Genomic DNA, 26,470 nt, shown 5'->3' on the forward strand with positions numbered 1-26,470 from the left:
TATATATATATATATATATACACACACACATACACACACACGATGACAATTTTCTACCTGTTTAGCACCGGATGGGAAATCATGAGTCTTAAACTGTCTACTTAAACTGCTAGAAAAGGGCAAACACACTTTTGAACACAAGTGCTTACTGTTTATACTCACATATGAGGAGTGTGGAATTAAAATGAAGGATTTGACAGGCTTTTCCCAGTGAGGTGTTGTTATTTCTGTCGCCGCCTGGCTTCTCGGGTAATTTGGGGTGGGTTTTTAATGCCTATGTAGAGTTCATTAGGAAAAACACTAATGGAACAGCCGTTATTGAAGAGCACAGTTTTAAAGAGACCTCAGAGACTGGCTTAACGGCTTTAGACAACTTACTTTAGCTGTGCATACAAGAAATAGAAAGCAAATTAAATATTCTAATTACAAAAAAAAAAAAAGCGATTTGTGCTTAAAATAATTTATTCATATGCATTAAGTTATACTATATTTTATACAACAGTTAGTGCTGGTACTCAAAAAATTTGTCCAAACTAGGTAAATTCTAAGAGTACTGATACACAGTGATAAGGATTACATTATGAGGTTACATTATGCCAGTAGATGTGACAATGACTTGTCTTTATAAGTGAGTCATTGAATTATTAATTCAACAGAGTCATTCAACAACACTAATGTATTCAGAAACTAAACAATTGTTTTTATGAATAAGTCACTGAATCATCTACTGATTCACTCAACTGATTAATTCTGGAAATGCACATTATTCTTCTGGGACTTTTTCATTGGCAAAGCGAAAATAGACAAAGTAGCTGCCAATAAAATGCAGGTTATTCAGTAACTGTTAAGGGGCATATAATTATATGTGTAAATGTGCTGTTGCTCTGAATATCAGCCATTTATTTTTTATATATATATATATACAGTATATATTTGGAACAACAGCACTCTTACTTGTGTGATATTGCCTACAGAAAATTTGATTATAGAATATAAACAAACATTGTTGAACTAAAAACAAGTGATCTAAAAAGATTATAAGATCACATATATATTGAGAAAATGATCTATCAAACTTAAGTTAACAAGGTTTAATCACTCCACAACTGATGTTTCATTATTATGTTAAAAATATGCTTACTGACCTTGTAATAATAATAAATTAAATAAATATATATAAAAACTTAAAGTCTGATAGCCCTATACCTTTTTACCAACCACTGTTTTTAAATATACACTGATTTGCCACATTTTTTCTAAATGTGCTTATGCACATCTTACCATTATTTCACTTCATGTCTCTAATGATTTCTTCTCAAAAGATTGTATGACTCGTGAATATTTCTAAGTGTGAAACAGCTGTTGTGTGAAACATGGGACACACAAACGCACTAAAGTGTCTGTGATTTTGCAGAGCTGTCGTCAACACAGAGACTGTTTTAAAAACACAAGCCAATCGAACGCACCCCATCACCTTGGTTACACACATCAGCTTTGTCCACTGACTAAAGCTGAGTGAAGCGATTAAAATTGAGCACATTAAAAACAGCCTTGAGAAAAAGACACCACATCCTGAGAAGACAGAAAAGATCACACAGAGTTTTCACAAGTTGCTGTGGCAAAAAAAAAAAAAAAAAACTGAGGGAGCGTTAATTTAATTAAAATTACAAATGTGCAATTTCTTGAATGAGTCATGCAGTTCATGATGCAGAAGCTGTATAGAAGCACAAAGACAGATGATCAACACATGGGACGATTGGAGCAGTCACTCCAAATGTGTGTGTCTGCTACCCCTAGTGGCACTGGAGCACCACCACACCAAACCAGAGAGAATAATCCCTGAATGCTTCCCCTGACTCCTGTGACCCCCTTCAACCAGGCTACATGCCTTTCTCCCCTCTCTTCTCACACGGACCTTACAACCCCTCTTGCCTCCCCCACAGAGAGTAGTTTAGATCATTACAGTGTGCTGTCAAAACCTGTGACTGCTCTGCGTCAGAGGATTAGGAGTAAGAGAAGAAGCACAGTCTTAATTTTTTTCCACCTCCTCTTTCCCCCTCCTAAAGTTGACCTCTCACTGTGTTTTGTAGCTACTTTCACAGTGGGTTCCATTAAGGCACAGAGGATAGGGGTACATGGAAAGCACGGATATGGACAACAGGTCAGGATCAGGATTAATACAGCAAGCTTGTGATGATTTCCGAAACATCCCGGCTTTATCGGGCATAAAATTATTTTAAATACCTAAAACGCATATTATTTTGTAAAAACAAGAGTTGTAGTGTGTAGTAGAAGCTCCAATATAACTCAAATTTGACCAGCGTCATTTCACAAATTGAATTCCCCCTTCTTCTTCCCATTCTTTCTTTATGCACTATATCTGCAGGACAGTGTCTGACCAGTCAGAAAATGACTAAGTGAGAAAGGTTTTAAGGACATTTGCAGTATGATTTAAACTTTTTAGAATGTAATGCAATTTCATACAACTGAAATGGTGAATTTGATTAAAATAAGGATATGATTATTGAAATATTTCATACTGAGATTTTTTTTGTTTTGTTTTTGTTTTAATTAAATACCACCAAAGTTTTGGAGGTCACATGTTATTTGCTGTCATTCATTTAAAAAAAAATAGGCAATATAATTTCAACAAACTAAATATTTGTATTTCTGATCATCAGTTGGTGACACTCTAGGCCTAATACATCTATGCACAGAAATGGATCTGTATATCACATGAGTTATCAGATAATATTATTAATTTATTTAAGAGATCATTAATCAGTTTAGGCTGATATTAAACTTAATTGTGCATGCTAATTTACCCATATTTTTACGTTTGATACCCTTGGTGTTAACTAATGGTCACTTAAACTTTGTCACTTAAATGTAATGCATCAAATCGGTATTGACCAAAATGTTAACATCAGTGCATCCCTACTTTTCTACAAGTTTCAAGAATGAATTAGTTTTATACAAGACTATAGAAGTAAAATACAGAAAAGTAGAGAAATAATTATTTACCAGTCAATAAACAAGGCAAAAACGACAAACAATGTTAAAATCACAAACAACTTCAGTTTTGGTGAAACCGCCCTAGTTTCCAAAACATTAAAGGGTTAATTCTCCCAAAAATGAAAATTAGCCCATAAATTACTCGCCCTCAATTCATCCTAGGTGTATATGACTTTCTTCTTTCAGACGAATCCAGTCGGAGTTATATTAAAAATTGTCTTTGATCTTTCAAGCTGTTTAATGCCACTCAGCGAGTGTTGCATGCATCAGTCCAAAAGAAGTTAAATAAAAAGTGCCCATCCATAAAATAAAAGAAAAAAGTGTCTCACACGGCTCCGGGGGGTGAACAAAGGCCTCCTGTAGCGAATCGATGCATTTTTGTAAGAAAAATATCCATATTCAAAACGTTATCACTTTAATGTAGCTTGCGCAAACAGTCCTACACGGAAGCAGTTCCGGGCTGATGACGTATGAGTTATGCGTTGCGCATGCGCCGGTGAGTCTCGTGAAAACCAACATTTGTTAACAGGAGCAAAGGAAGCAAAGTTTCCTTACTTTAGCAAAGGAAAACCAGTCTCCTCTTGGCTTATATCGAAATCCTCCGACATTCTAATTAGTGACCGTTGTTTTGTTTTGATCTCTTCCCGTGCGCTTCCGTGTTCATCACTTCTAAGTGGCGCATGCGCAAAGCTGACCTCATACATCATCCGCCCAGAGCTGCTTCCGTGTACAACTGTTGGTGCAAGCTACATTAATTAAAGTGATTATTATGTTTTGAATATGGATATTTTTCTTACAAAAACTCATCGATTCGCTACAGGAGGCCTTTATTCACCCCCCGGAGCTGTGTGAGACACTTTTTTTATAGATGGGCACTTTTTATTTAACTTCTTTTGGACTGATGCATGCAACACCCGCTGAGTGGCATTAAACAGCTTGAAAGATCAAAGACAATTTTTTATATAACTCCGACTGGATTCGTCTGAAAGAAGTAAGTCTTATACACCTAGGATGACTTGAGGGCGAGCAATTTATGGGCTAATTTTCATTTCTGGGTGAACTAACCCTTTAAGAAAAGATATAAGGGCCTTTCACACCGCTTTAGTTCCAGAACTAAATGTACAGTACCAAAGTACTGGGACGATTTTGCGCGAACTATTTCCCAGTACCATTTAAAGGGTTGCATTTGCATGGACAGTGTGTACTAAGAAGTGATGTAAGCCGGTCGACAGCGACGTCATTTGTGCGTGGCGTTCAACAACAGAAACAAAAAAGAACAGCATTAACAACAGGAGGATGGAGGACACTGTGATCGGAGCTGTTTTTTGTTGTGTCTTGCGGGTTTCACAATAATGGACATGGAAAGTCGACGTATACGTAAAGCGATTGAAAGAACGGAAAGGAGGACTAAGAATCTCCAACGACATCTGGCAGTGCTATATTTGCTACAAAAGCCTGCACTCCAGCGTCCGTCCATCTATCGCTGTTCTCCATACTTGCGAAATAAGTTGACACAATGTTTACAGTATGTTTACACAGCGTTTTAAATCATGGCGGGTGAGGGCGTTTTCATACGGGTTTGGCCAATCAATGTCTACTTACTGTACATCACGATTAGTACCAGTTGTGCTGGTTAGACCCTGCTCCGGAGTAGGAGCTAATTTGGTTCTCGAAAAAGGCAGTCCGTTACTAAAATCGCACCCAGTTCCGGCGGTGCGAAAACGCCAAAAAGTGGGTAGTTCCACAATTAGTTCTGGTACTATGAAAAGCTTCCCGCGGTGCGAAAGGCCCTATAGAGTCTGAATTACAGAACGAGTTCTTCTTGTAACAGAAGACATGACCAATCCAAACTGCCATCTGAGCAACAGCTGCACCTTATCAAGGTTACGCGAGGAGAGTCCTTATAAACTGGCAGTTTCTCATTAAGTGTAATGTCAGCCCACTCAACAGGCATGCAAACATAAGATGAGTCCAACAGAATGGCAGGCTTTCCTGTGTAAGAATAAGAGCCAAGAGTAGGAGCGTATCATAGACAGATACATACTAATGACAGGAGTCTGAATATATCATCTCGTAACTGTCTGCCAAGGTCTGTCATTGTCTACCATCCCTGCAGGATCTACCGGCCCACTGCAGTCACTGGATGAACTGAGTGGGAAGGAGACAGAGTGTAAACATGCCGGAGCGGAACCCGGGGTGAAACCACATCTGTCAGGAAAACTTTTAATGAGGGTTTAAATGCAACGCCATTTACATCCTTAAACAGGGGGATGGGAACCTGCAAAGACTGATTTTAAGGGATAAATCACACTAAAATCATTATTTAGTCACCCTCATGTTGTTCTGAATATGTTTGACTTTCTGTGGAACACAAAATAAGATAGTGAAAAACGTCTCTGTTTCTTTTTGTCCATGACATTACAGTCAAAGAAGGCCAATGTTGTTTAAAGCCCAACATATGTTTTGTGTTTCTCAGAAGAAAGAAAATCATACATATTTGATAAAGAGTTTGATGAGAGTGATATCCAATTGAGTGTGTGCAAATAAGACGCTTTCCTTCTCATCGTCATAAAAGGAGAAACATGAAGTTTCTTTTTCATTCATCCAAAAATGTCTTGCATAAGATAGCATCACGACTTAAAGCCTGCACTTCATATTAGTTTAATACGCCCGAGAGCTTACTTGAAATAAGTGTGAATCAGCTTGCTAACAAAGGCCTCGGATGTGAGTGTTTTCATGCAAAATACTTTTCTGAAAGCCCTATAAATAGTTCAGAGAGGCTTAAGCTCCACTCTCTGTAGTTTTCAGCCAATGGAGGCTGATTCAGGCTGAGCTCCTTCGGTACTGTAAATGCCAGCAGTCTAATGCTCCCTTATGTCCTGCAGTTTTCATGCCCTCTGCTAATCCGAGTTTGGACTCGAAATACACTTCTGCCTGTTCCAGAAAAGCTGTAATTGAAAAAGATAAGAAAAAGAAAAGTGATATGACCTGCTAAGTGCATCGTGCGACAGGTAACAGCACGCTATCTGGCCTTGTGCCTCGACAACGCAGCAAATCAAGTTCATTTCTAGTCCAAGCGATGAGTCATGTAGGAGTTGGCTAGTCAGTTGAATGGTTAAGAACATGGCCAGCTGTGCCTCCTCCATTATGGCACCTGGCAGCCACTGTGCCATGCCTCCGTCTGTTGGTAGTGCCAGGCTCCCAGTTCTCGCCCAGTGCCACGGGGTACAGACTGCACAGGCCTGAGAATCCTGGCCTGAGGCCCGTCTCTCTCCCCCCTCCCTGCCGGTTCCCTTTATTATCTCATGGTATTCCTGTATTTGCCCTCTTCTCTTTAAAGGACGGCATTACTTCCACATCCACAAACTTGTCAAAACCAATTTGCTCCCCTATTATCCCCTGAACTGATTTCGCAGTGACCTCCTCTTTCTCCCCCTCTTGCTCACCCCTTTCTCCTCAACCCATTGCATCTCTCAACTGAAACCCCAACACGACCTGTGCTCCAACTAAACCGAACACCTCCCCCCTCAATTCACCCATCCTGAGCTGGGCTTTACCTGCACAGCACCCGTCTTCCTCCTTCACTATACTCATTTTCTCCGGTTTTACTCTGCAATCCTTTATCCTTCCAGTCCAAATCTGGAATACAAAACAAAGGAAGAGGAAAGCAACTAACGCAGTCTGAGGAAACACGCTGAACCTCCATAAAGGCAAAGAGAGCATAATATACTTGACAGTCTATGATGGAAGCGCAGCTCTGTCACCCCTTCATGGCCTCCCCTTCCGCCTCCCTTCAATTAGAGTCTCACCAGTGACAACATGGAGGATCTTCATTAGGGGAGAATGCTCAATTATATCAGTTGATATTCGTTTCCAAAACTAATTATCTCAGTTGCATGGCATGGCTGACTGAGCCTGCCCCTGCCCCAGGGCGCAGCGGTTACTGATGTGACTTGGCTTTGGTTGGGAGTTTGGCTCCACTCCATCCGTGCCTTTTCTATTTGCTCGAAAGTGGCTAAGTACATCCTCTACATGTAATTCTCATTTTTCAGCAGGTTTAGTCTGGCAAAAACACACTGATTGGGAAGGTAATCACTTGCCGCTTTTGTAGTCATTTTCATTCTTTTGAACACCAGCATTACTATGATTATTGACACATTAACATAAGTGCAAAACTACAAAAATACAAACTAACATAACTAAGAATAATACTAAACTAAAATTACAACTTAATTATATCCATGTCTCCTAAACTAACTGAAATAAAATACAAATGAGCACAAATTGATTTTAGTTAGGTTTTTTATGTATGGTTTTAAAAAACTTTAAATACAGTGCATTAACTTGGGAGCCCTAAAACCCTCAAGTTAAAATAAAAACCTATAAAAAAAATTTAAATGAATGAAAAATTTAGTTGGTGAAAACAAACAAAAACTAAACTGTAAAAAAAAACAAAAAAACTATAATAACCATGATGAGCACAATAAAATATTTTTGTGACTACCAAACTAACTTAAATAAATAAATGAATAAATAATGACCACACATTTATTTTAGTTCAAATACATGGTTTCCAAAAATTTTAACATTTAGAGCCATCAACTATTCGAGCTCTAAAAAAATAAATAAATACATAAATATATATAAATAAATAAATGTATCCTGTGACATCTAAAGCTAAACTGTTAAAAAAAATAACACAATTTAAAAAAAGAATAATCACAACTGTAATAACAGTTGAGCACAATGCTGAGCTGTCCACTTGACTACAGCGGACAGTAGGACTATAATATTTAATTACAGTTCATTTACAGGATTTCTCTGCAGTACAACAGACTAAATCACATATAATCAGATGGAAGTGCTAAAGCAGAGTCACAGTTAGGAATATTCATGCGCACATTTACCATCAACATTCAGTGTGGCCCAGAGGGGGATGAGTAAAAAGAGCCTCTCATTTATGCTGAGGAGTATTCATATTTGTTATTTTAAGGCAAACAAGCTATTTTTCTTTACTTGTTTATTTATGATTTTCTAAGGGCTTTCTGAATATACAGATCTGATTAAATTAATAAATGATAACTCTTAAATATAGTTGCAGAGGAAATAAAAGTTTAATCAGCCCTCTTATTAAATCTTTGTCATCTCACATGTGTCAGATGTACCAGCCTGCATAGAACACTAATCTGGAATAATTATCACGCGAGTAAAACCATATAATTAAGTCTTTCAGAGGCACTGGTCCAAATCTTCAGTCAAAATGTTCTAGACTGAAAAAACCTGCTCTGACAGGGAAGAAAGCAGTTAATTGTGGAAACCGAGTAGTCGCCTGCAGTGACAAATGATTAATCATAGGATAAAGTGTGAAACAACATGTGAGAAAAAAACTAATTTAATTAGCTAGACTTCAATTTAACAGTAAACTAATCTAAAGATTTCATGTTAGATAAAAAAAACTGCACAGGGGTCTTAAACGATTTGTAACACAGAACTAGATTTTAAAATTGTGTCAAATTCAGTGAAATCACATCCTTAAAAACAGTACTCTTTGCAGTTGGCTTGTTTGTCAGGTGCAAAATTTCTTCTTAAATCAATTATAAATTAAATATGTTTCAGTCTCAAGTTTAAAGTTTATGACTTTGTGTCTCTTTTGCGTGCTTGCTCACTTGCTGGCCATATTAGCTCCACAGAACAAACTATTAGGTGCATTTCAAAGTAGCTGAGGCCAGAGTGATTATGCATAATTCTCCAATTCCTACTCTCCCTCCCTTTCCCAAACCCTGTTTCCGAACTCACCCCCTCTGCCCCTCTTCTATCAAGCCTCTGCGACCTCCTCCTTCCCTGGTTCCAAAGCCCTGGATCCGCAGTCCGGAGGTAGATCACTTTAATTCTGCTTCATGGATCTTTTTCAAAAAGGACCTGAGACCCGGAGACCCCAGAACCAGTGACCGCGGGCTGAACCCAGACCAGCCAGCCAGGCTCCACGCACTCGTAAACACAGCCATCATCTCACATGCCCCCTTTTCCACCCCACACTTTTGCTCCCTCCCAATCAGGCACAGAGAGTATTTAATTCGGCCTACTAAAGTAAGTGCCCCCACTCAGTTTGTGGGAGATCTGAATATAACACTTGACCCATGCTGTTGTTCATTACCTATGTGGTCAATGCATGGAGGGAAGAGGAAAAGCAATCAAATAATGTCCCAAATTCTCTTTTTTCTGATGTCACACGTGACTTTCAACAGATTAGCTCAATGGGCTCTTTCTTCAAAACACGGAGTAGCCCTGAATATGGGTCAATGATGTACTGTACAAAAAGTGTAAACAATGCAGAAAAGGAAAAATCTTATAAAAACAGATGAGGCAAAAATGTACTATTTGTATTCACATTGGCTTCTTATGGTTTTAAAAAGCTTTTATACAATTTACAAGTAATTATAAATTGTATTTCTCCAAAAATGTCATGTATTGTAAATGTAATAAAACAATAGACCTTAAATGGGTACAATTAATCATTATTACAAGTTTTCGAATACATTTTTCAAAATACAAAGTACTTTTTACAAATATCATGAATCGTTCATTCTTAAGTATGATTTAGTTTTTTCAGAAGTCGCAGCAGAACCTGAGCTAACCTTGCCTTGTCATAGAAAAGCCAAATTATGAGACATTTTAAATAACAAAAGTCCTGACATTTATTCATAAATGCAAAACAAGTTTATTATTGAATGTGTATTTAAGTCATTGTACGTGTGAATTGCATATTCTTAAGTACATGAATAGACAAAAATTAATGTTATGTCATTAAACCACATACATGTTAGTTACACCTTGGGCCAAAACTTTGTACTCCCCAACGGAGGAAAACAAAATGATGCCCAAACCCACACGAGATGGAGGAATGAGGTTATTCATCATCTTTTTAAAATTCTAGTAGTCTGCAAAAAGCAATTACGAGAACCTAACATGATATAGTTCATGTGTGGTCCAAAAAAATAACGTGCAACGTGTACTGGCAAGACTTTCTAGGAGATCAAAACGGCCATCATCTGGTTTCCAGCATCCCAATAAATGACAAGTGGCTTAAGGCTTTCCATAGTGAAAATGGGATTTACAGTAATAGTGTCCCTAGGTGGAAACGGATTAGACTACCTTAGCAGCTACCTAGGGATGATCAAATGAGCAATTTCTTCCTAGATGGTCACCATAGCAATGACCTTTACCATGCCACAGATGGCAAGCAGTAACATATTTTAATTAAAAAAAATTATAAAACATTTTTTTGGATGTCGTTTTCCCTATAAGCTGAAAGGTACCTCTCTGGTGTACTACGATAAAATTTCAGTGCAAGCTTTGAAAATGTTAGTCAATAGACATCAGAACATCTGAAGAAGTTTTCATGGAGGAAAACTCCCATATTGCCATTTCAGGAGCCTTAAAAATGAGATCGCCGAATAACTGGAAGATGCACACTTGATTTTACTCAAACCTCTCTAGCCTAGTGATCTGCAGCTTTACCCGCAGCACTATTAGGTCTTGTTGATAGTGAGAATGAAATCTCCAAATAAAGCTGATGAGGACTGACACAAGAAAAGCAATGCACCCAGTGGAACGGCCCTGGAGCATCACAGTTTGGGGTCATTCTTTATCCCCCTCTGGGGCAGCTCGTTCACACTATCACACCTGTCTGTCAAAAGAAAGACTCAGCAGAGGGAATGAGAGAAGAGAGAAGGTTTATCCAATGCAAAAGTGAGAGACATAAAAGAAAAACACTGTCGCAACAGAAATCACAACAGACAGAAAGGGCAGGGTTTAAATTACAGCTTAAATAACCTCATGTCCTGCTTTGACTTAACGATTAACAAAATTTTAAGGCTCAGAAATAAAACCTCCAAAAGAAAAAGCCAACGCGAGTGAACTGACAATAAAAAAGGGCAACTAAGTGATATATATATATATATATTTACATTTACATTACATTTAGTAATATAGCAGACACTTTTATCCAAAGCGACTTACAAATGAGGACAATAAAAGCAGTCAAAACTAACAAAAGAGCAACAATATATAAGTGCAAATGACAAGTCTCAGTTAGCCTAACACAGTACACGTAGCAAGGTGTATATACATGCATATATATTATACACACACACACAAACAAAGAAAAGCAAGTAGATAGAATAGAAAAAATAGAAAGCTAGTGTTTGTTTTTTTTTTTGTTTTGTTTTTAAATAAAGAACAAAAAAATGAAAAAGATAAATAGAAAGTAGAATTAAAATAGAATAGAAAGTGTTAGAGTTAGAGGGTCAAATAAAGGTGGAACAGATGTGTTTTTAGTCGTTTCTTGAAGATGGGTAAGGACTCAGCTGCTCGGATTGATTTGGACAGGTCATTCCACCAGGAGGGAACAGTTAGTGGCAGTTAGTGTTAGTAACAGTTAGTTAGTGGTAGTTATATAGTATATATATATACTACTGTAATTAAAAATACACCGGCCTATAATAGGCTAAGTAAATACAATTCTGAACGCTTCTTGCACATTTTGAAGCACAGGCCATATTTACTACGAAGAAATTGGGCTATAATAGCCTAATAGTTAAGGCGATCATGGCTACTCTGGGATAAATATTTGAGAAGCAAGTTTTCTAAATGCATTTTGCTTGCTTAAAATGAATTTTTGGCCACTGTTAATTGATGGATCAACCAAACATAAGCAAGGATTAGCGTTAATCATAAATAAACACGACATAAACTCTCAAATTATTTGAATAAATAAGCACAACACGTCATGTGGACGCCGCCACACCAGTGACGATTAATAGCCTATTATAAACTGCAAAACGGTTGAAGGAGGTTATGTTAAAAAACCTAAGAAGTACAATGCGAGTACAAACAATCCATCCGCTAGATGTGCCTACCTTGGCCAGGTCAGGTGTTCAGGGTGGGCACTGGGCTTGAACTTGCCTGAGTTCCAACAGCGTCCCTATCGTTTAACGGCTTGATTACTGTTGATTTGTTAGTTTACAGCGGCACCTTGTGTTGAGTAGAGGTACAGCACTTGAGGACGTCGGTGGAAACACTTCATCCGTCAATCAATTCTTTGAGGAAACACTTCATTAAAAAATAAATTAATAAAAATCTGAAAATAAAAGACATATTTCGCCTTCCTGATCCTGATAGTAGGCCTATAATGATTAGATTAGATGTTCTCCAAAATATGATCTGCAGACTGATAGAGATGTTCAATCATTTTTATCATGTCAGGTAACATTATACAAGTGTACGAATAACAAATACACCCATTTACACAAAATTACCCATTTGTCATGCTCACTGTTTCCGGACTAAATTATAAATGAATGCATGAATGAACCATTGAACCATAAGGAAAAATCCGTGTTTATTTACAATCAAGCACAAAAGCCAAACAAGCCAGAGAGTGTTGTCTTCATATTCATTTCCATGTATACAGAGACATGAAAATTAAACTACACATTCATTTACAACATATTTGAGGCTCATCTTAAAACATCTCTTTCTTCATTATACCAAACTCTTTGTTCATAACAACAAAATGGCTTTTAAATAGATAATTCACCAAAAAACATTCTGAATTCTGTCATTATTTACTCGGGTACACAATTGGAGTTATCAAGTAAAATGTTCCAGCTGTTCTTTTGCTTGCAGTACAATGAAAATAGTTGTACAAAAAAAATATAGTAAAAAAAAAAAGGTTTATAAATATTTCTGTGCTTTGGAAAGACATGAGGGTGAGTAAATGATTCATTTTTAAGAGAACCATCCCTATAATAGAGTTCATTTAAATGAGTTTGGCCTACAGAATAAAAAGGTGTTTGGCTTTTTGAATTCCTAGAAAGTCGGAGCAATAAATACATTTCCTTTATGCAGAGTAGAAATGTGACAAAATCTGTATATGTGAAGTTCTGTATGTGTGTGTGCTTTATTAACCTAATACGCATTGCATGCACAATCCCATGGCAGTACACTTGCTGACATTTGCCGTGTGGTATATTATCAGTATGTATGTTAACAATCACAGAGTATACAGAGTTCCATAATGGTAATGGTATTTAATAACCAGGTCAGTTTGTCTAGGGTAGCATTAGTTTGACAGCAGATGCCAGACGAATAACAGAAAGCCCAGGAGGAAGCTGAAGCCTGTGCGGATTCTAGTGGCGTGTCCTGCCACATTGCAGTCATCGGAGTAGCAGCAGTGAACTTTGACCCCTGGAGCTCTGTAGCCCTGGCTGTTAGCCTGGCTGCAGAAGGATTTGTACGAGCACGACTTCATTACACCACCTAAGAGGACAAGAACAGTATAAGAGCATGATTACATATTAATGTGCCTTGATCCTCATAAGGAAGCTGTAGACCTCCTGCTATTTCTAAGCTGGAGCCAGACAGAGCAGTCTGTCTTCCTTAAACACCAACCTGATCCAGTGCTTCCCCTTAAAACACACACACACAGTCGTTAATGATTTTCTAAAGATTTATCCCTCTGTGATTTATCACCCACATCCAAGGAAATAAAAAAATGTTCTCGCCCAGTTTCCTCTCATCCATCCATGCAGGAAGATGAACTATTAACTATGTACCCATTAAACTTACTGCCATGTCCACGGACAACAGCACATGCATCTGAGTAGCTTGGACATGTTTTGGATCCTTGGCGATTACAGTCTTCATCTGTAGAGCCCATGCAGGTGTAACACTTCAGTGCCTCACCTAAATACAGACAAAGAGGCAAAAGTAATTCAACATTAAAATTCCTCAAAAAAGGCCTAAAGGGTAAGTACTGACCAATTAATATTTATTGCTTTTCTTAATTTTGTCTTGTTTTCCAGTAAAAAATAAAACATAATAATGAAGTTACTTGAGAATAAAATCTATTAATTATTATTAGTAGTAGTAGTATCAATATGATGATGATGATGATACACTATTTTGTTTATTATTTTACTATTTCTTTCATTTTTTTCCAGTCAGGGCATTAAAATGTGTGTTCTTGTATTAAACATGATTATTAACAATAATAAAAAAAAAAACATTTGTCAGTAAGGGTAAAGTAATAATAAAAATAAAAAACAGATACATACTCTAAAAAGTAAATGATCATATTTTATGCAATTTTTGTCACATAGATTTATGTTATTTTAATGTTTTTAAATGAACATGATGAAAAACAATAATTAAAAATTATACCTCCACACAATTTATTCTATTTTCATCTTTTTTTACTTATTTTGCCTCTTTTTTGACCTTTTTGTCACAGATTTTAAAGAGGATGCATAAACGATTAAATGAAAGGAAGGAAATATTCCGTGTTCAGATGAGAACCATGGCTCAATGCAACGACTCCAACAATCAAGGCAAATTGTACTTTGTCTCACCGGTGACACAATAATTGCAAACATCCAGTGCATTTGACTAATCAAAGCTTGATGTATTTTATGCCATTTAATTTCTAGTGTGGAGACAGGAAAATGTTACTGTACTTCATAATGACACACATATAATGATGCACACTGTTTCTATTTCCATGATGAAGCAGCTTTAAACAGCAACAAATATGCTATCGACATAAAATCTATTTTTTTTTTATCTGAGAAGATCCTTTAAAATAATCTATAAATCTTGATCTTAACTTAACTGCACTGTAAAAAAAAATTCTGTAGTTTTTACAAAATAATTTTGGCAGCTGTGGTTGCCAGAATAATTTTGTAAAAAATACAGAAAAACTGTAAACACATTTACGGCCAAAAACTGTAAATGTTACAGTATAAAACTGTAATTTACAAACAAGAAAATTTGAATGTAAACCAGTAAATTCAATAACAAAAACTATTAAAAAAACATGATTATTTAAACAAAATACTTTCAAATGTGGAGTGTCATGCAGGGAATTCTGGGAATATCAGTTTACAGTTTTTGACTGTAAATTATACATTGATTTGTTATTTTTACTTCTAAAAACTGTAAAATTAACAGCATTTTACTGTAAAATTACATGAAATGTCTGGTCAGATATTTTACCGTTTTTCCCTGTATATAGTACGGGAACTTACTGTTAACCTATTAACAGTTTTTTTCCGTAGCATTTTTACAAAATTTTACAGTTAAAATTACACTTATTTTTTACAGTGTGGTCTGTGAAGTCTAAACAGAACACTGACGTTTTATCCATTTTTTTCCACTTTCGTTTTAACAGACCCCAGGGAAGTCAACAGAAGTCACAGCAGAGAAACATGTCAGTGTCTTGTAAAAGCCCACGAGTACATGTTGTGGTTAAGCCTTTTTCATGTGCCTCTTTGCTATCATCTCCCAAAAAGTGCTTTTTTTTCAGCAAACATCCTTTGAAGTTCAATCCGTCAAGATCAGACACATAAACTCTATGACTGTAACACCTTCAGAAACAGACATTCCTTTTAAAAGTATCTGCTATGTGTGTCTTAGAACTGTTAGTTCACCCTAAAGACATCCTCCTGCTGCTTCTGAGTCACTCTCTTTGATAGCTAAACCTTCAGTTCACAGGATAGACTCAAAATGATTTTACAGGCAGGCTATTCAAGCTGTTTGAAATGAGGTAAACTTTTAAAGTATAACACCAGCGTGAAGGTCACATTCTTTTCCAAAGCATTTATCTAAAATGGCATGCTTTAACTCCTAAAATGGACAATTAACTGTTACTTCCTGTCTATTGAGTTGGTCTCAGAGATCCAACACTAATAACGAGAAATGTTTTTAACAGCAAATCATTAGAATGATTTCTAGATTATCATGTGACACTCAAGACTGTAAATATTTAATATTTCAGAATGTTTGGAGTAACATTTATATAAAAAATGTATAGAACACCCTGTTGAATTGTATACTCATCCATGATGTCACATAATAATAATAATTACTATTATTATTATTATTATCTGCACACAACATCCATAACAAGAAAGAACAAGCAGTCTCCAGTTTCTCTATGCTTGAACTATATCCAGACAGTTCTATACTATAGCACAATCATACTTGTTTTTTAATTGGAAATATTTTAGCTATTGTTTGTCAATATATATTTGAATAGTTTTGGACTGTAATAAATTAATTTAGCTCCTTAGCTTTACTTAAATTGCCCCCATTTGCATTTAGTACACTCAGAAAAAAGGTACAAAAGCGGTCACTGGGGCGGTACCTTCGGCATGCTTTAACTCCTAAAATGGACAATTAACTGTTACTTCCTGTCTATTGAGTTGGTCTCAGAGATCCAACACTAATAACGAGAAATGTTTTTTACAGCAAATCATTAGAATGATTTCTAGATTATCATGTGACACTCAAGACTGTAAATATTTAATATTTCAGAATGTTTGGAGTAACATTTATATAAAAAATGTATAGAACACCCTGTTGAATTGTATACTCATCCATGATGTCACATAATAATAATAAATACTATTATTATTATTATTATCTGCACACAACATCCATAACAAGAAAGAACAAGCAGTCTCCAGTTTCTCTATGCCTGACCTCAGCTGCTTTTTGTCAACTATATCCAGACAGTTCTATACTATAGCACAATCATACTTGTTTTTTAATTGGAAATATTTTAGCTATTGTTTGTCAATATATATTTGAATAGTTTTGGACTGTAATAAATTAATTTAGCTCCTTAGCTTTACTTAAATTGCCCCCATTTGCATTTAGTACACACTCAGAAAAAAAGGTACAAAAGCGGTCACTGGGGCGGTACCTTTTCAAAAGGTACACTTTTGTAAATTTTAGGTACTAATATGTACCTTTAAGGTACCAATATGGACTCTTTAGATCCAAAGGTGTGCCTTTTGAAAAGGTGCCGCCCCAGTGACAACTTTTGTACCTTTTTTTCTGAGTGTATTAGCTTCAATGTGTAATTTAAAAAACAACTGCTTTTTCTAAAACTTAATTAGCACTTGGTTCTCAATAAAATGATATAATAAAATTTATAATTTTATTTGATTTATAATGAATTATATAGTATGTTTATAATGTATATACTTATGTATACAATCATGTTAGTATCTTTGCAACATCACCTATAAAAATAATCATCCCTTTCTTTCCATTTCTATTTATTTTTCTTTCATTCCAACGCTTCAGATTCTTTCTTCATCCTATTTTTCTTAAATTCTACTTTGACTAATTTTTTTCTTCACTCACTCAGACAGTTTGGTTCTGTGCCAGCATGTAATTGGCACTAATATAGTCTGTCTGGCGTGATTTTAAGACCCATCTGTCAGCTAACTAACGCATCTTTTTATGCACATACGTAGGATCATGCTGACAAGATTCATTGTTTGTTCATTAACAACATTGCTTTCTTAAAATGCCCTAGTGGGAGGCTAAAAGCATCTGCTAAATGAATAAGTAAATGTGATTGTTATTACATCAAATATCAAGCCTTTTCATTTTGCATATTGACTGTGTCTGTGTGATATGGGTCAGATAAACAGAAGCTGTATTGCCATCTTTTATTGCACTTTGTAAGCATGTCCTGTATAGCTGACAGAGCTTCATTTGTCTGAAACATCAGCTATAGCAGGACTGAGACAAAACCATTCAGATTAAATTAGCTCAGAACCACTGACAGTGACACGTGGGTTCATTCATATATCAAAATAAATCCAAAAATAAAATCACACATCAGTGTTGCTAAAAGACAACGAAACAAATGAACAACAAGTATCTACAAAGATACACAAGGAAGCAGATAAACTAACAGTATCAAAATCTGCAGTTATGTTCCTTTACTATTTTCAAGTCATTTTCATATTTACAAAACCGTCAAGGCCTACAACATGCATTTTTTTATGATCATGAATACCACTTTGTGACAACTGAATGATTAATTCATCTGTTTTATATTATATATATTCTCTCTGGTCATTTCTGTTTTCAACTTAAGAAGAGGGAACCACAGGAATCAGTTTAACAGTCGGCTCGATCAGTGGTTGTCATGGCAACAGCACTCATAACCTCAGACTCACTATAAACACATACTCTCTGCACGCGCGTGTGTGTGTGTGTGTGTACACTATACAGACTTTTTAAAAAAGTCTCTACTGATGGGGAGTACTTTCACAAGACCCTCAACATTGGTAAGGTGGTGTACATTAACATATTAAAATGAAGAGAAAATAATTACAGCCAGAAACTAGTGTTCTCCCAGTCCTAGGGACTCCAGTTTTATGTGACGACGTCAGTAGTGTGAGATCCTTTTGTTTGGTTAGTTCATTGTTCTGTCCATTAGAAAGAGGAAAAAACAATACCGAAACAATTTCACCTTGCTCCTCCATCTTTACACTCTTGTCCAGTTATTGTTCTTTTGTCCCTTTGTGGTACAGACAGAACTCTGTCGAATGGACGGCTAGCTCTTTCCCATCTTGGCAATCAGTTCATCACAAATTTTGGTCAGTTCTTCAATCTCTTTATTCTATAAACAGAATCCAAAAAATCATGTTAATCTCTGAATGTTGTTGCTTTTTGAAAATATGAAAGATGTTTCTTACAATATGTTGATCAAAAATACAGTAAAATTGTGAAATATACTAATATATTTTAAAATGTAATTTATTCCTGAGATGGCAAAGCTAAATTTTGAGCAGCCATTACTCCAGTCTTCAGTGTCACACGATCCTTCAGAAATCATTTTATTATGAAATGTTTTTTTTACTATTATCTGTGTTGTGCTGTTTAATACTTTTGTGGAAACCATAATACTTTTTTCAGGATGTTTAAAGAACATGTTATATATATTATATATATATAAACAGTCTGTGTTGATGCATTAAATTTATCTAAAGTAACATTAAAGTCAGTACTGAGTAAAAGTATTTCTTATATATATATATATATATATATATATATATACATAGATTTAGAATTGCCATGATAGGAATAAGTTCAAATTAAAAAAATTAAATATAAAATCATTATAAAGTTATAATATTACTGTTTTAATGTAGTTTACTTTGATCAAATAAATGGAGCCTTGTTACGCATAAAAGACTTTTCAATAACATTTACAAAATCGTATTTATTCCATAACTTTCACTGGTAGTATATACAGCCATAAATAACATATATTTAATTAAATGAAATAATTGTTTGCTGTACTTAAAAATTAACTAAATGTTTTAACAATAACAAAATGACTTTAACAGATGTGCATGTGGATTTGCAAGTGTGAGCAAACCTTTTGTTCCAGTGTGCGCTCCAGTGAGTCCACCTTCATCTGTTCTTTCCTCAGACTGGCCTGATACGCTGCCTGCTCCTGCTTGGCTTTGACTCTCACCTGAGCGATTTCAGCATTCGCCCTGCGGGTGCCACATGGTCAGAGTCATGCCATCATTTCATATTTCTAAGAACTCTCGCACAGTGCAAGTCTAACCCTTAATTCACCTAACAGTTGTTGTTCCGGGCAACAGAAACCTTGTACAAAGAAAATCATATTAAAAACATATGCATGTGAAAGTTCTGTACGTACTTATCCAGTTTCTCCTCAGCATGGATCTTCAAGGCCTGGTAGCGCTGCTCCTCCTTACGGACACGAGACAGGTACTCCTGCGCACATTTCTTCAGCACATCCTCATTCTGAAGGAAAAAAAAAGGAATATAGTAAATGAGCAAAAGCTATTAAATAATTTTAACCTACAGCCTAATAGTTGTAATATTATTACATTTTTGTATGCAACATCCACAATCAATAACAATCAAGCCCCGACCTACATTTTTCTCACTGAATATTCCATTTATCTTAGAATTACATCAAATTACTGAGCTGCAAATGGAAATTCATAATGATTTCAACCTTTATCAATCTCAGTGTGAAGTGACTCACCTTTCGAAAGCCTTCCAAAACATCTTTCATCTTTTCATAGCGACGGAACAAGTCAGCGAGAGATTTCTCCACGGAGTTGAGATCAGCCAAAGCCTGGTCCTTCTCCAGGATCAACTGCTGGATAGTGTGATGAGACAGAGTCTTCTCTCTCTGTTCACCCTCTGAGACATACACACAAAAACATAAACGCATTAAGTTCATATTACACTAGATATACAATAGACAACACACAATACAATCAAATTGATGTGCAAATCTGCTTTTGGATGCGGCAGAGGTTGATTGTATGCTCCTCTGGGTACTTCAGATATTAAATTATTCTCTACACCACTATGTCTAAATCGCTGATAATGACAAATGAAAATGCAGTTTTCGACGCTGCATCTGTATGATGCATGCAGACAACACACACATACACACACACACACACTCAAAGATGTCCAAACCACGGAGACATGGTGAGATGAGAAGACCTTTGAAAGACTTACTCAGCACCTCTTAATTCGTTTTTATAAAAAGTAAATGGTCACAAAAGTAAATATAAATAGTCACAAATTGTATTTAATAGTAGAAAATCTGAGCTTATTTGGAAAGTTACAGTATCAGAGTAGTTTCCTGAACACTTATGAGCTGGTAATGGAAGATGTTTGAGAAAAGGTCTATAAAAAAGACCAGCAGTGCAAAACCAGATGATACTAAAATGAGAGATAGACCGTATCAGGTTATAGTAAGAGAAAACTCTCCCTGTCTGTCACTGTCAGATGTGGTGGATGCAACACAAACAAAGAAAATAAAGAGTTGCTGTTACTTACCAGGCATGCCTGAGAGATTTATCAAATATTTATGGGGGACGGAGGGAGCAAAACAGAAAAAAGGGACGGCATTAAGTCAAACCAGCAGGGTGGGACATGTGAGAGAGAAAAGTGTGTCAGAAACATAGATGCATTTTAAAATTAATGAAAGTGTCATAGAATAAAATGAAGTAGGTGGTGAGAGCCAGAAAAGTGGCTGAGAAAATGAACCATGGAAAAAGAAATTATAAGCAAAGACAAAATAAAGTGAAAATAAATGACCGACAGCTGGGAAGCGGAATGTCAAGTATGGTATTTTATCATTAAGAACATAAAAAGGGAATGAAAAAAGGTTGTTGTTTTTTTACAAAGAGAGAAAAGCGTGACATGGTTAAACCACTCAGTATAACAATCTGAAAATGTAAGAACGCACACAGCCTACAGTATTCACATGGATGTAAATACTGGACAGGCAAAGAAATCAGATTAATCTGTCAGTGGGTGAGGCCTGGTAAGAGACATGTTTTGAGTAGAAACATGTTTATGTTTTTTGAGGTCAAGTCAAGTGGAATATAAAAGGAGACATGAAGGCTTGTGCTTGTAACTGACCAGTGTTTGGGTCCAGAGGCACGAAAGATTTGTCTGCAAATTAAATGAGAAAGTAACAAAAACTTATTGCATACGTGTGTTGGTGTGGCGTGACTGGGTAAGGTTTGTGCCTGTTCATTTATTGGAGTGTAGCAGAGGAAAAGCACAGATAAAGAGAACCAAAAGTGCCTGACAGTGTTCACAAAACGCATAGATTGAAAATCCCCAGGAGAAGATGAAATCATATTTAGCAATCAAGACTCACCAATCATCTCTGCAATAGTCTTCTCATACTCCTGTACTATCCTCCTGTAAAGAATAAGCAAAAATCAAGTTACCAAACAAATAAGGTGCATATATACTGCAAGATCTGATCAGATCTGATCTTTTTAAGATCTAAAGTGACAGTAAAGACTTTTACATTGTTACAAAAAATATTTGACAATTTACTGTTTTACAGTATTTTCATCAAATAAATGAAGTCTGTTAAGCATAAGAGACTTGGGCTCAAAAACATTTTTTTAAAAAACATGTCCTAGAGTCCATTTACACCTGGATTGGTTTAAGATGATCTGATCACAAGTGGTAAGCATTAAATACAGGTGTAAGCAGGGTCCAAAATGTTTTGTGATCTGATCTCTGCAACCACATACTGTGGTAGTTGAATAGAAAATACGGATGGACTTCATCTCTAAAATAAATTATCAGGTCATTTGTCAGATCATTCCATTCCTTTTTTTATTTACCAACATGCAGTAACACACTGACGCAGCAAGTGATGCACGTACTCACGAAGTCAGAGACCCTCCCTTCGAAATCCGATCACAAGTGATCACAGGAGGCGCATTTGACACACGTTACCACTAGCTACAGTATGTATCTTGGCTGACCATTTGTGATCGGATCACCACAGACGGATCTTAATACCAGGTGTAAACAGGATTTAGACCCGCATTTGAAAGTGTCCCAAATTGGAAGCCAAACAATCCAAGTTAGAGTATTTATCTGTTTGCACGCAGACAGCAAGATCCGCTCTGTGCCAGATGTCAGGACTGGTTGATAATGCAAATGCAAACTAGTAGAACAGTGCATTCTGAGGTGACAATCACAATGAAATTCTGAATAAGCTTGATTACATGAAAGGTCAGGGAACTGGCATTTGTTATGTCATGTGTTTGACTACAAGAGTTTGGCTGCCAGAAAGACCTGCTTGGAGAAAAGCAAGTTGCCAGCACAGTAAGCGGATGGATTAGCTATGTCTTCCTTAGCCTCTTAGGCCTTCCTTATCCTGAGCCCAATCAGGCTAATGAACTAAGCCCCATTCTTATCCACACTAACAAGGCCTAGTCCAGCTGGCTGTAATCTGCAACCCTTCCCAATTACATTGTTCACTTTGCCCCTTGAATACAAAAGGACAGCTTTAAAACATGTCCTGGTTCAGTCAACTGTCTTCTGAATTAGACAACACTGCAACAATTTTTATTAAAAGTGCAGCGAGGTGACACATACTTAAAAAAAAAACTGTCACCTGATTTGAACAATTAGTTAGGAGATTGTAAAGCAGAATCTAATATAAAACACCTTAAAATGGCATTTAATTTTGTGTCAAGAAAATAGTGTTTCATGAGTTTTCTGGATGGGTGAAAACAAATCTTTCGTCTATTCCCTCCCTTTTCCTGCCTCCAGCTCTGGCACATCTGACATGTTAAGGCCCTCTTTAATTGGCTTTCTGCTTACGCTCGACTTAAAAAAAAACGTAGGAAAGAGATAAACAGATTGAGAGGTGGATTGAGGTTGATGCATGGAGCTGTAAGCAGAGCCTTAATGGTTGAATTCACAGGGATTTGTCAGGTGTGTCATATACTGTAAGCTAAGAAACATATGTAGTGAATGAACATTTCTGACAGTTTTATTGATTTGAAGTTTATAGAGAGAACATTAAGTGATGGGAAAAGTGGGGAGAAATGGGGAAAAGCTTCACTCGTCACTCATAGCTCACAAGGACACAGGAATTTCTGTCCTTTGAGAACACCCACCTCATCTCCTCCACTTCCCGTCTACTCTCTTCATATTTTCTCTTCCACTCCATGGCTTCTTTCTCTTTCACAACAATCTGAAATAAGAAGAGCGTTACTTCACACACTTTACACCCTGGAAATTGTTAAACCAGTGTCATTCTGGGTTCATGCAAATCTGGGATGTCCTTTGCCATGTTTCGCACTGTAAAAATTCGTAGCATTTGCATATTTATGAGGGTAATATTATAATATAATAGCGTGAAATGGAAGTAGTGACAGATCTTTTCTTGTGATGTACATCTGAGCAAAACAGTTTATTGAAAAGATCAAATTTAAGGCATAGACTTGGTTCTATCAATCAGTTGTTGATTGGATTTTGAGATGTGGGCGTTGCAATCAATAATGAGTGCGAGCTTGCAGTCAGTCATAAGAAAGGGAAGGAGACCAGGTTTAAGCAGACCAAATCATTGGAGAAGTCTTCCATTTCATCAGAAAATTGAAATACGAGAAAGTGAGTAATCTCATTTCATGTTGACTTTAAAAATACTCTCTCATCACTCCAGTATATCAACATTTTGAACTTCCCTCCGATACTGAAAATTAACACAGCATGGGAACGTTTCTCTGATTGTCCAGAGTTTGTGAAAATTTAACAATGTGTGCATTGAAGCCTTTTATGATTGGTTGTCATTTTGGCACTGCAAATACAGGGTTTCAGAACCCAGAATTAAAAGTGGCGTTAACCACCCCTTCAAAATTAAATATTAAATATTACCTACTTTAACCACTTTATTTACATTTACAGATTTACCTTAAGTTACATTTTCACAAAATGTGAAATGACAAGACTAAGATACAGGTCAAGATGCCTTTTTTTTTAATTGTGGTGTGGCATCATGCAATGGGTGAGTGTATATACCTCTTCTCGGGCAATGCCAAGAGAGTGGTCCATGTCACGTGGCAGATGAGGGCTTTCCCCTTCAATGTATCCTGTTCGTGAATAGAGGGAGCTCTTTGAAACCCCGCTGTCCCCTGGTGAGGCCATTTCCCTCTGCTGCAGAGGAGAGAGTTGTAGAGAAACCATGAAAAACCTGTGAGTTTATTTCTGTAGAACAACATTCACTTTACACATCTTGGAGGGAGGCAGCACATCATCTACAGGTTCTACTCAGCAAAGCCATAATGCCATGGAGAGCAGGCTCTTAGTTTGGGTTCAAAAGCCTCCAGCAGTTTGCGACTGGCCTGCTGGAATGTTATGACTGACAATCCCCAATGTGAGATGGGTGTGAAAAGCTGTTTGTCATGAAAGGTTTGCGGCTGTGACCGGATCAGAGAGGGAATGCTGTGTCAGATGAGGACTGCAGGAGTACAGGTTGATCCTTATGTTAGTTTTCGGAGATTAAATAAAGTGCACGAAAAAGACTATATCCTAAAATACCCTTAATGCAACCAGCTACAACAAAAGACCGTAAAAGACCATACAAAACACACTATTTGCATACATCCTACAGGAAAAGACAGACACGTTTTATGAATATCTGCTTCAAAGGCACAAACAAAAGCACAGATGTACTGTCAGTAAATGTACTGTAATTTAATAACTAACTTCTGAATATTCACATGCACCATTTTCAGAAAGCAACTGTTTTCATAAGGCCTCTTTATAGCCAGTGATGGGGTGTAGTTACTGAATAATCATCATGTTTAGCCCTTAAACCCACTTGCTGATTAATTCTTCCTAACAGAGCTGGCTTAGGAGATTAATTGAGTTTGACTCTTATACAAGGTAGGGGGCCATGTGTTAGGGTGCAAATACAGAATGCCCACCACATGTTTGGTCTGCAAGGAGAATTTATGCCTAATACCATTTACTGCATTATTGAAATGCACTCAGATCATGGACGAGGCATATAGTCATATGGGAGGTACAAACTGAAATTAAAACCTAATAGAAAATGTTGAAATGGTGCTCTGTCATATTTAGAGTTGGAGTGTTGATCTCAGATCTCCTATGACCACATACAGTACATTAAACATGGTCTAGAGCTGAGTCTTGGCACTCACTGCATAACCTAATCTACAATCTCCCTGAATGCGTGATCCAGCCCAAGAAAACAGCATGTTTGTCACCACCAATCATAAACACAGTCAGCAGAGGGGGAGAAATTAGGCAGAGGAATAACTCTAAATGCAAATGAGAAACAAAAGCTTTAAAAATGAATATTGACAAGACAGAGTTCAGTAAAGCATGGGGTTGTGATGTATTCCTGTTATCTGCAGAGCAGCTGTGCATGTATTTCCATGAAGGATAAATTACTGCTAATGAAAAGGTAAGATAAAGAGCACGTCATGGAGAATGTGCTGAGGCAGCATGTGAAATGTGTCTGAGAGACTATTTCAGGAAGAGCGTTATCTAATAATGTATGTTAAAATATTGAATATTTTAAGAAGATCATCAATTCAGGGTAGTCATCACTGAACCTCATTACTCCAGCTATATAATACAGTGTCACTCTTTTTATATATGAAAGCACTCCATAATCCTAAAATGTATCAGTACTATTCCAGAAATACTTTTGATACATTAAAGATCAACTCTATTTTGGAAATGAAATCTAGAGGTTATTCAGGGGCAGAAACAATACCTGTGGAATACGGGACTTCCTGCGACAGAGTTTGCTATCTGTCTGTGTAGATTTTCCTGCAGTTTTCTACAAAAATAACCACACTAGTATAGACAGAGTGAGACAAAACCTATTACTCAAAAAAAAAGTTATGAGATCTATAAAATGTTATGTGGATAGTCATATTAAATGTGTCTGGAAAATGGGTTAGAGTTTATGTGTTTTTAATATGTATGAGACTGTCCTTTAAAGAGTTTAGATTCTAATTTGAGATATTTTGTTGTCAAAAGTTTGGTCAAAGTTTTTCAAATGTTTTTTTTTTAAAGTCGTATGCTCAATAAAGCTGAATTTATTTGATTTAAAAACTGTAAAATGGTATTACTGTGAAATATTATTACAATTAGTGTTTTCTACTTTAATATATTTAAAAATTTAATTTATTCTTGTGATCACAAAAGTGAATTTTCAGTTTTCAGTGTCACTTTTCTGATTTGATGCACAAGCAACATTTCTTATTAATTATTATATATTTATTATTCCTTA

The 26,470-nt window shown here is 36.4% G+C and overlaps 1 protein-coding gene and 1 long non-coding RNA gene across 4 annotated transcripts in view; both read right to left on the reverse strand.

Moving 5' to 3' along the window:
* The window catches only part of LOC107588736 (uncharacterized), a 19,812-nt gene extending 7,830 nt beyond the window's left edge, over positions 1–11,982 (reverse strand). The window contains exon 1 of the long non-coding RNA XR_001609618.1: positions 11,934–11,982. This is a non-coding gene — a long non-coding RNA (uncharacterized lncRNA). The remainder of the gene's footprint in view (positions 1–11,933) is intronic.
* A 5,541-nt stretch (positions 11,983–17,523) lies between these two features.
* The window catches only part of tacc2 (transforming, acidic coiled-coil containing protein 2), a 45,639-nt gene continuing 36,692 nt past the window's right edge, over positions 17,524–26,470 (reverse strand). Inside the window, exons 12-19 of one of the 3 annotated variants that reach the window (XM_016276842.1) lie at positions 24,223–24,357; positions 23,322–23,398; positions 21,551–21,594; positions 20,719–20,727; positions 19,907–20,067; positions 19,553–19,659; positions 19,262–19,382; positions 17,524–18,499 (exon numbers count right to left, since the gene is read on the reverse strand). In XM_016276842.1, coding sequence (XP_016132328.1) covers positions 18,434–18,499; positions 19,262–19,382; positions 19,553–19,659; positions 19,907–20,067; positions 20,719–20,727; positions 21,551–21,594; positions 23,322–23,398; positions 24,223–24,357 — 720 coding nt within the window. In that variant the 3' untranslated portion in view covers positions 17,524–18,433. Of the gene's footprint in view, positions 18,500–19,261; positions 19,383–19,552; positions 19,660–19,906; positions 20,068–20,718; positions 20,728–21,306; positions 21,340–21,550; positions 21,595–23,321; positions 23,399–24,222; positions 24,358–26,470 lie in introns of all 3 variants that reach the window. The other 2 variants (XM_016276844.1, XM_016276843.1) reach the window with 2 other exon arrangements.

The sequence above is a fragment of the Sinocyclocheilus grahami genome, unplaced genomic scaffold (assembly GCF_001515645.1).
Source record: "Sinocyclocheilus grahami isolate Dianchi unplaced genomic scaffold, SAMN03320097.WGS_v1.1 scaffold106.1, whole genome shotgun sequence".
In the NCBI taxonomy this organism is placed as follows: domain Eukaryota; kingdom Metazoa; phylum Chordata; class Actinopteri; order Cypriniformes; family Cyprinidae; genus Sinocyclocheilus; species Sinocyclocheilus grahami.